The sequence below is a fragment of the Nicotiana sylvestris genome, chromosome 3, assembly GCF_000393655.2.
Source record: "Nicotiana sylvestris chromosome 3, ASM39365v2, whole genome shotgun sequence".
Lineage (NCBI taxonomy): Eukaryota > Viridiplantae > Streptophyta > Magnoliopsida > Solanales > Solanaceae > Nicotiana > Nicotiana sylvestris.
The window spans coordinates 164,684,198-164,695,783 of record NC_091059.1 but is presented as its reverse complement, the minus strand read 5'-3'; the positions used below and the strand labels follow the sequence as shown (position 1 = coordinate 164,695,783).

Genomic DNA, 11,586 nt, shown 5'->3' with positions numbered 1-11,586 from the left:
CAAATTATTAAAACAACAATAAAATTAACAATCTTATTTTGCAAATAATAAGAAGAAACCCTAAACACAAAGAAAAAGTAGCAATGGAGAAGAAGAGAAAAATATATGTATTTGGAGTTACTAAAAAACTGGGTATCAGTTAAACTTGCGTACAAATTCAATCGGTGGCACAAAACTGGGCGCCACATGAAAATTGTACAATTTCGACAAGCTTGGCTTGGATCTTTCATGTTTTGGAAATGAGATATTATCACTTTTAGCCCACGCCAGAAACTATTTACATTTTGTGGCCGAAAAAGTATATAAAATTTATATAATTTTTGTATATAATATTTATATATATATATATATATATATATATATATATTAAAGCAAGAAAGTTACCATATATAATTGACATTATGGTTAAGCCAAGTGGCAAGCTAATAAATGTCAATAGTATATGGTAACTTTATTCTATATTTGACTATTTTAATTAAATACAAATATAAAATTATATATATATATATATATATATATATATATATATATATATATATATATATATATATATATATATTACGAAATTTGAATTAAAGGATAATTTTGAATTTATAGATAAACTTCTAAAATTCAAATTTAAATTAAATTTTTTTTTTATCATGTTATCATACTTAATTCGGTTAATGATCATATGCAATCATGTTAGGAACTTTTGTTATTTTTTCTAATTAATTAAATACTACTTCGCCTCTAGCAGGAAAAAAAAACTACTCTATATAAATATAAAACTCTTTCACATTTAATATTCTGTAAGTATAGTTCTTTGAAACACTATAGCTAGATTTGAATAAAACAAAATTCTTTTAAAATAAATGTAATATATAGGGTACACGTCTATGTTTATATAAATAACAAAAAGAGTTTACAAAATCAAATAAAAGTTTACTTACATATATAATAAAATAAACATACATGCTGGAGAAAGAAACATCACAAAATTAGTCAATATTAAAAAAATTATTTCTTTTTTCTTCTTGAAGAATATTTGTTTGAAGAGTCAATTTGCATAAATGGACATCAAACAAATAACAAAACTTTGGTTATACAATTGCTATCATTAATTTCAATTTAGCATGTTCAAGAAATTGAAGAGTAAAAGCTGAAACACCTTCATTTAGCTGTAGTCAAGCCAATATTGCAAGGGTATAATATTTTTTTCGTTGAAGAATTTTAGTTTTGAATCATTAGATCAGGTGAAAGATTTTTTTCAAACTCAACAAGCGAGAAATTGATTTCTAATTGATAGTTTCTATAGTGACTTTTAAGTGTAACAAAGAGTATATATAAAGAAAAAAATGGTATGATGTGAAATATTTTTTTTAAAATTGTAAACAAATTATTTCGAAAAAACTCTTTACTTTTTTTTTAATTCAAAATAATAAAAAAATAAGATATTTTTGAACATTAGTAGAGAGTTTTAAAATTATTATAATAGAAGTTATATCATAGATAAAATTAAAAAACTGAAATCTTATGGAATATTTACATAATATCCGGCCATATTTATTGTTTACTTTTTATAGCTAATATAAATAGATGATATACCGACAACACACGATTATACACATATTATATATGAATTATATATAAATTACACACCATTCAATTTTTTAATTTAAGTGGTCGGGTGATCACCTATTTAGGCTGATTAAATAAAGCCAAAAGAAAAATATGAAATAATTTCAACCAAATACTAAAAATATAATTAAGTTCATATGTAGACAGTTTTTATTAAAACTCATCCTTTTATAGTGAAATAAATTAATTTTCTGCAACAAAAGAAATAATGACATAAAAAATAAGATAAAAGAAAATAAATATTGAAAAAAATGTTAGAAAGATCTAAAAATCATAAATAAAAGATGACAACAAATTTCTTCTTATGTTTCATCTTTGTTGAGTATAAGAAATTTGAAAGTTAGTCTTATCAATTTCAAATATATTTTTTTCAACTCAAATACATGGATTATAAGATAAGGATATCTTAGATTTTTTAAAAAAAAATTTACACTATGTGTCGTTTTTAAAAAATTATTATTACTAACAAACTGATATGATATTCGAGTTTGAATTGAAATGCAATTTGAGTAGTTTGCATTGAGATTAAGCCAAATATGATGTCGAAAAATGAACTATTTGATAATTTTAAGACAATATATGCAATGTTTTATAATAATAATCAACTAATATAACATTTAATGATTCAAAGAACAATTTTTTTTTTATATATAGGGTATTAAAAATTCAAATTCTGGGACTAGAGATATCGATAAACTTAAAGTGGAGTCATAGTGAAATAAATCCGGCCAAAGAATCATTTAAATTTTTAGATAGCCGATTAAAGTGAATTTTAAATTAAGGATAGTATCTTCACTTGCATCATTATAAAGATAATTATTATAATATATATATAAAAAATTTTAGAAATTGAAATTTTAAAATAGAAATATTTTTCGAAAGATAATATCATACCAAATAAGAGTTCAAGTCGTAGTATAAGATTCACGTCGTAATCAAAGAATCGTTTATATCGTGTCAACCTTTGTGCTTTGCCATAAATATGAATCATTATTTCGCTTTGTGGCTATTTTTAGGTTCCAAAGGCATCTATGAGAATAATGCAAAAATAAAATTATCACTACGAGTATTGAGAAAATGTTAATCTTTTTTCATGTAGTATTTCTTAATTAATAACTGACGATTATCTATAATTATTTAGAAGATTTAAATGTTAAGGTTATTTATATATAATTCAAATAACTCGGATATTTAATATGATTAATATCAGATATCAATTTGGAGTAAAAAAAATCACTAGCTAAAGATTTTTTTTTATATTAGATAGCCAACTAAAATGAGTTTTGAATTACGAATAATATTTTCAATTACATTACTATATAAATAATTATTATTGAAAAATAATGTTTTAGACACTGATATTTTAAGAAAGAAATATTTTTAAGAGATATCAACACATCAAATAATGGGTCAAGTAGTAGTGAAAGAGTTAAGTCTTATCAAAAGAGTCATTCATTGTTTCAACATTTGATTGTTTTGCAATAAATATGAGTTATTATTTTGCTTTCTCACTATTTTTAGGATCAAATGACACCGACAAGAATGCTATCAAAAAAGAAAAATAGAAGAAATGGTTAATTTTTTTCATGTAGTTAATATCCAATGATTATCTATATTTACTGAAAAAATATAAATTTTAAAATTATTTACATACAATCCAAATAACTTAAACATTTGACATAAATAGTGTCCGCGCGATATTTTTCCGGCTATTATTTTGAAAACAACTATGCAGTGTCATTTTCCCGGAAATGGCAATTGGGCCTAAAGAGAAGATTAAGCTGAATATAAGCCCATTGACAAAATACCTCGTAAAAGTCCTCTTTTTATGTCATCGTTTTTTCCACGTTGTCGATTCCTCAGACTCGATACTTGCTCTGCGGATCCCTCTATGATTCATACAGTACTACGACTAACGTTTCAGTAGGGTTTGCGCTTTGATCCAAACTCTTAAATGGAAGAAAAATCAACCAAAAACTAGATCAGTCAGAATAAAAAAATCTCATCTTTTCAGTTTCAGTTCAATTCAGCAGTAGATCTAATCAGAAATGGTAGCGAAAATGGAGAAAGCAACGGATCTGCTCTCATCACCACAGTCACTGTTCTCACTCAAATCCCTAAAGCTTAAGACGAAGCAACAGGAGCTGCTGATTCGGATTTCGATCCTATGCCTCGTCTACATTTTGGCATTTATCACTCGGCTATTCAGTGTGCTAAGATACGAGAGCATGATCCACGAATTCGATCCCTATTTCAATTACAGAACGACTTTGTACTTGACTCAGAAAGGTTTTTACGAGTTCTGGAACTGGTTTGACTCGGAGAGTTGGTATCCCCTTGGGCGTATCATTGGGGGTACGCTTTACCCTGGCCTTATGGTCACTGCTGCCTTCATCTACTGGGTACTGAGATTCCTCAGGTATTGCTTTTTGTTAATATTCTGCATTTTATTACCGAAAGAGAACTTTCAGGTGAGGACTTATCGGTGTAATTCTTTAAGAAAAATGTGAAAGAGGACGCACCGTGTGAGGATTACGAGAGAGGAGATTTATAGACCAAATTTAGATAAATTAAGGAAACGTAAAATAGAATGATGAGTCACTGAGAGAGAAATTATTTTATTGGGAATGAGACATAGAGAGCAAAGTTTAATCATAATTAAAAATTACTTACCTTTAAGTTGCAAATTGAGAGTGCAAATGGCGATCTTTGCTAAATTAGCCAAATTTTGAGTATACTACTTTTGTCTCAGAGTTTATATGTTTAGAGAATATACAGAACTTCTAATACTTTTTTATTTGTATTTGTGTAATATTGGCATGAGATGAGTTTAAATGGAGTAACGTGGTCAGTGAGTATTCATATGTCCGACCCCGGCTTGTTTGGGACTGAGGCGTAGTAGTAGTAGTTTTGAAAATCTGGAGATTTTTGTCAAGTTTGTTAAGATAAAGAAAAAAATTCCACCGTCTTCTTCGTGAGCTAAAAATATGACATTCTTTCCCAGGTTTGCTGTCCATATTCGTGAGGTTTGTGTGCTTACAGCGCCGTTCTTTGCTTCCAACACAACCCTTGTTGCTTACTTCTTTGGGAAAGAGTTATGGGATTCGGGTGCCGGGCTTGTGGCTGCAGCATTGATTGCTATCTGCCCTGGTTACATCTCAAGGTCGGTGGCTGGATCATATGACAATGAAGCAGTTGCAATATTTGCTCTGTTGCTTACTTTCTATTTATTCGTTAAGGCAGTGAAGGGAGGTTCACTTGCTTGGTCTCTGGCCTCAGCTTTTGGGTACTTCTACATGGTTTCAGCTTGGGGTGGTTATATCTTTATCATTAATCTAATCCCACTGTATGTGCTGGTACTCTTGGTTACTGGGAGATATTCAATGAGGCTATATGTTGCTTACAACTGCATGTACATTTTAGGAATGTTGCTAGCCATGCAAATTCGTTTTGTGGGTTTTCAGCATGTACAGTCCGGAGAACATATGGCAGCAATGGGAGTGTTTTTCTTGATGCAGGTATTCCTTTTGTCCCTTCTGCTATTCCGATGGAAACAGATAAATAAAAGTGAATTGTGTTTCTTTTATATCGTTTTATATCATTGCAAAGTAGTCATTCATGTTTTCTTATGTAGTCCGTAGCTTTATGCGCTTTTAAGGATACAACTCCTATGGTTTTCTGGGGTCCTTGACGGGAGTTCGTATTGTTTTATTTAACTCCTTTAGGAGGATTTCTTCTCCTCAGCTTGTAGATTTTTTTCCTCTCTCCATTGTTCAATTTTTTCTTCGTAAGAATCTAATATGGAGGATACACATTTGTCTCACAGGACATTTTAGCTTCTTCACCTGTTCTGTTTTTTTTTCTTCGCTCATGACTGATAATTGCTGTTAGCATTTTGCTGATGCTGTGTGAGAAAGGATACAGCTGGTTTTGAATACCAAGTGTTTATCTTCTTGAAGGTGTTTTATTTCTTGGATTGGGTAAAACATCTACTGAATGATCAGAAGTTATTTCAAGCTTTCTTAAGGATAACATTGACTTGTGCTATAAGTGTGGGTGCCATTGCTCTTGGAGTTGGCACTGCTTCTGGTTATATCTCTCCATGGACTGGCCGGTTTTACTCACTTCTGGATCCAACTTACGCGAAAGACCACATTCCCATTATTGCTTCTGTTTCTGAGCATCAGCCAACCGCATGGTCATCTTTCATGTTTGATTTCCATATATTGCTAATCCTTTTCCCGGCGGGTCTGTATTTCTGCTTCAAACGACTATCAGATGCTACCATATTTATCGTGATGTACGGTCTCACCAGCATGTACTTCGCTGGTGTCATGGTTCGATTGATTCTTGTTGCCACACCTGCAGTATGCCTCATCAGTGCTATTGCTGTCTCAGCAACTATCAAGAATTTAAGTCAGTTGGTGAGGACAAAAACTAAACCTACTCAAGGTGGCTCCGGTAAAGGAACAACTAGTGCAAAGACTTCCTCAAAGGTAGCATCACTAAATATGATTTGTTTGTAATTTTTCGTTGTACTTCAAGTTACGTGATGAGCCTATATATCTTTTTAACAAGCAGCTAGTTAAATTATCAGGAATGGAATCTTTGGTGTGTTAAATAGTTTAGGACTCATTTAACAAGCACAACTTGATTGGGAAATGATGTCGTATAGTTTGACCACTTTTAAAGTGATCCAACAAAGAAATGGAGAAACGAAGATATTTGTTGTATTTGTCTGACTGCTCTTGTCTGAAGATCTCTTTTGGAAATGGCTACGTTTTGATGTTTTTGCTTCTTCAACTGCAAGTTTGAAACAAGCTGCCTTCACAGAAATATTAGTCACTTTCTTTCTTTCTCTTTTTTTTGGGGATTAGCCTCTTAACTCAAATTTTCTAAAATGGTATGACAGACAGTGTCTGGTAATTTAACTTCCTTGCATAATGTGTGTATGTTCCAAGAGGTTTTAATGTGCAAGCAACTAAATTGACATCTAGTGACTAGTGAGGACTAAATTTCATAAATGTTAGCTAACATTAGCAGTTATTTTGACTTTGACCTACTTTAGCTCTGTTGTTGTCTGCTTCTGTGCAAATCCCTCTTAGGGTTTGGGCTATTGTCTGATCCAATAATGTGGAGCAACTAAGTGTAAAAACGTTTTACTCCACGTGTTATCGCATACCAACTCTTTGACAAAGTTATCTGTATTTTTTTTTACCCTAGAAGCAAGCCATATTACCGTTATTGTTCCTCATTGTCTGGGCTGATTCGGTTATTCTTGATGTGAGGATTCTCCTTGCTTATCTTTTTCCTTTTTTTCCAGAAAAGTGTTCAGTGCGTGAACTAACTGCTGATTGGTATGGAAGATGGGGTGAGGCTGGAATTCAAAATTTTTATACGCTATATTAAATTACTTATACTAAAAAGGTTATGGAAAGTGAATTAAAAAGTAGAATTATATATTTGCCAAAGTATTCTTTATCCTTGGTATTTAGTAGATGAGTGGTGAAGGGAAATGTCATTTAATGTTTGTGCGTGCAATTAACTGTTTTAGTGTATGATTCAACTTATCAATTCCTTCATTTTCTTTCAAAATGAAGTGATATTGTAAAAGAATTCGCCAAGTTGGTGTTGCTTATAAAAGAGGTTCTGTGGTTATGGCATATTTCACCACAATTGTGTTTTGGAACTATTTTCCCACTGTAGCCAATAAGTAATTTGCTTTTTAAATGATTGTGTCTAAAACAGGGTGCGCTTGATCAATCTTTGCCCTACCAAAAAAATGGAGCAATTGCATTGCTTGTTGGTGCTTTCTATTTGCTGACTAGATATGCAATCCATTGTACCTGGGTGACATCAGAGGCATACTCATCCCCCTCCATTGTCCTAGCTGCAAGGGGTGCCCATGGGAATAGGGTTATCTTCGATGACTACCGTGAAGCATATTTTTGGCTGAGGCAGAACACTCCTTCGGATGCTAAGGTGATGTCTTGGTGGGATTATGGTTATCAGATCACTGCCATGGGAAACAGGACTGTCATTGTAGATAATAATACCTGGAACAACACACATATAGCTACAGTTGGACGAGCGATGTCATCTTATGAGGATGAAGCATATGAGATAATGAGATCACTGGATGTGGATTATGTATTGGTTGTGTTTGGAGGTGTAACTGGGTATTCATCGGATGACATAAACAAGTAAGGAGTTTGTTGATTTAAAAAGCAGGGTTGCTAATTTTCTCCTCATGTTGCATCTTATTTTCTTTAATTAATCCTAAAAATACTATTCCCTCTTATTATCAGGCTTACATGAGATTCTTTTCACATTTCTTTTTTATCCTGTGTAAGCATATAAAATGTCTTATCAAATATTCATTCATCTGAATATGCTGATTTCATCTATCCTTGTTTTCTTTCTTAATGTTGGTTGTATCTTGTGACTTCATTCTAATTTGGTTGCACTCATCCTTTTCATGCTAGATTCTTGTGGATGGTGAGAATAGGTGGTGGAGTTTTTCCTGTCATCAAAGAACCAGATTACCTTGTTAATGGCGAGTATCGTGTTGATAAAGGTGCTGCCCCTAAGATGTTGAACTGTCTAATGTGAGTTCCCTTTAATCTCATGACTCATTGTGCACGTTGTTTCTTCCTTGTCCAACAGTATTTTGGTCCCGTCAAGACAGGTTACCACATTTTATTGGAAACTTTTTAAAATATTTTGGTTCTGAAGTTTTTTTTTGTTCAATTTTTTTGGGTCATTGTTCATGCCTCTATACTATCAAAATCTCTTCCTTTATCTTGCACGCATAGATTGATTTTATACAACTGATGTTTCATGATTAGGTACAAGCTATCTTATTATCGCTTTGGGGAGCTGACTACAGAATATGGCAAGCCTCCTGGGTAAGTTGCTAACCTCAGCATTCCTCATGATTATTAGAAGCATCATTGCACTTGCCTGGTTTTGTGATGGATATTTTAGTCCCTTCATTAGTCTAATAACATTTCTAACTCATTTGTGTTCTCCCCCCCCCCCCTTTTTCCTGCTTTTGGAACAAGCAGTAGGGTGGGGATGAGAAAAGACGCACATAAAATAAATTTTGGTTTTTTTTTGGGGGGGGGGGGGGGTTGAACAAATGAAGCTGCCTGGCTTTCGAGCCTCTCACATTGTGATAGACCCAACTTAAGCTGCTTGACAGGGAGCCAAGGCAAATATTTATATTCCCCTTTATGAGATCCAATTCTTCGCTCCTTCGCTTAAGGCACGAAAGACTTTTGACAGGGGTTAACATGAATTTATAAATTTGCTGTTTTCAGTGAGATTCTTTGTCTTTTGTAGGTTTTGTTTTGTCAGATGTTGATTTAATATTTTGAAAAAAATAGTTTTCTTAGAAAAATTGTGTTTGAGAAATCAATTGTAAGAGCACAACGCGTGATATGTGGGTTTGGCATACATCACATGTTCGAACCCTAACACAGAAAAAAGCCTAGTATTTAAGTGGAGAGGGATAGAGGGGCGGACCCATTATCCACCGATTTCTGAGTCTTGTACCAGCTGGTCCTTGGGGATTTCTTGGTTATCAAAAGAGTATCACTGAAGCTCGGAAACATTTTAGACGCTTTCATATGCGTGTATATGCAAATGAAAAAAAAATGATTTGGCAATTTAATTGGTTTCCTGAAACGATGCATGTGTTTTAATACTTGGCAAATCGGTGTTGGAAGTGTTGTGGCTTAAGTGATGAATTGTAGATCTACAGACATTATTGGAATCCTTCGAAGTGATTTACTGTTGTCTTTCCAATGTCTCTTTATGGCCCAGATATGATAGAGCTAGGGGAGTTGAAATAGGGAACAAGGACATCAAGCTTGAGTACTTGGAAGAGGCGTACACGACTTCTAATTGGATAGTTAGAATTTATAAAGTCAAACCACCCAAGAACAGGTGGTAAACTGGATCTCCTTTCTATCACCACTGCGGGACGAGCTGTAATGAGGATCTCAATTTTTGAAAGCATTAGATAGATATAGATTGCTGCTTTCTTTCATCTTCTATTTTGGGGTGAAAAGTTAAGGCTTCAGTTGCTTGGGATGTTCTTTTTCCAGATTTTGTATTAACTTCTTTTAACTAATATGATCTAGTGTTTTACTTTTGTAAGTCTGTAGTTTCTCTGCAATCTTTCGTGGTTAAAGGAACTTGAGAATAGGATAATGGTAATTCATCTATTTGGTTTACGACATTGAGATTTGGAACTTACTTTGTGACTTCTAATTACCTCGTTAACCATTTTAGTCTCTTCTTTCCAAAATTAAGTGGAAAGGGACAAAATATTATGAAGACATTATTGGTGAGCTGATTTGGAAGTTATACATGACGTTAAGAACATGTCCGGCAGAAAATATGTCCCAAACCTTTGTTCATTTTCCAAGGAACTATTTATCTCCCCCTTATATTGTTGAGCAATTGATATTTCTACCGTCAGTTATTTTCTAACATAACGAGGAAAATGTATCTTATTTTTAAAAAAAGGGAAAGAAAGAAGCAATATATGCTATAATCATTTTTCACATACGGGGAAAAGCTCAATGGGACCAAGGAGCTTGGGTAAATATTTACCTGCACTTTGTAATTGTACCAATCATATTAACTTATTACCGTTGAATGATTTAATGAGGTGAAAATTTATATTAATTGACTATCAGTATGTGATAGAAGTTTATGTTCACATACATATCATGCATCTATGGATTTGCCATAAATATTGAGTATGGGTAAAATTTTACTATAATTTTTCTTCTTTTTCTTTTCCTTCAACTTCACATCACCTAGCTAGTCACATAAACTATGTCACATTCTATCCCGAGTTGGAGAAAGGAAAACTTTATGACTACTTATGTCGGAATATCAAGTGAAGGTCCCATGCTGTATTAAAACCACTTTTTTGTCACATTTTTAGAGGTTAATAGATTGAGGTAAATGTATGTTTGGTTAGTAACTTTTTGTATGATGACTTATTGAACTGAATGGGAGATTGTCTTAACTTTATGTAGCAATAGGTGAGATTTTTCTGACTACAGAAAACACTAGACAGGAGATCAACTTAGGAAAATTAAGTCACAACCGAAATAACATGTACAAAGTTTGTTCTTCTTTATTCACATTTAGTATATAGTATATTATCATCCTCTTGCACTCCAAACAGCTAGGGGTGTACAAAGAAAACCGACAAACCACACCAACCCGATAATTCGAGTCAAACCAAGAAAAAAAACCCGACTATGGTTTGATTTGGTTTGATATTGGAAGAAAAAACCCGACCATAATTGGTTTTGTTTGGTTTTAACTTAAGAAAGTCAAACCGAAACCAAACCAACCCGACATTACATATATAATTTTTTTAGATATATTTAGTATATAAATATACTTTTTGTGATGTAATTTATAAATATTTCTTAAAAAATTTCATAATTTTATCTTTTAAGGTATTATTTCAAAGTTGGACTTAGAACTTTTGAATATTCCAATAAGTTTTATAGCCATTAATATTAGTAAATTAAATAATGCTAACAAAGGCCCAAACCAAAATCAAATCAATACTAATGCTAATAAAAGACATTCAATTCAATACTACGAATGAGGATGTATTGAATATCTATATTTTGTTTTACAATAATTAAAATAAAAATGCATAACCTATTTTTATTTTTTCTTTAGCGTTTAGTCATGTAATTAATACTCCCTTATTAGTCTACTTATTTTAGCATGACTTAGTACTTTTAGATTATGTTTATTTTTATTATAGCTTTTTAATTAGCAATATTTATATCACATAATTTTATTGTCTTTATTGTTGAATATTTTAGGATAAGCTATGACACATTTCATATTTTGTATTATTTTCTTGAAAAATACTTTATATAGTTGTATCTTACTAGAATTAAAGAAATATTTTGAGCACAA

At 32.0% G+C, this 11,586-nt stretch overlaps 1 protein-coding gene across 1 annotated transcript; it reads left to right on the top strand.

Moving 5' to 3' along the window:
* Nucleotides 1-3,448: 3,448 nt before the first annotated feature.
* On the top strand, nucleotides 3,449-9,863 carry LOC104239233 (dolichyl-diphosphooligosaccharide--protein glycosyltransferase subunit STT3B). Its single transcript, XM_009793813.2, has 7 exons — nucleotides 3,449-4,039; nucleotides 4,625-5,138; nucleotides 5,580-6,116; nucleotides 7,369-7,823; nucleotides 8,106-8,228; nucleotides 8,469-8,528; nucleotides 9,448-9,863. The coding sequence occupies exons 1-7, from the start codon at nucleotides 3,669-3,671 to the stop codon at nucleotides 9,575-9,577; spliced, it is 2,190 nt and encodes a 729-aa protein (XP_009792115.1). The 5' UTR covers nucleotides 3,449-3,668; the 3' UTR covers nucleotides 9,578-9,863.
* Nucleotides 9,864-11,586: the final 1,723 nt, after the last annotated feature.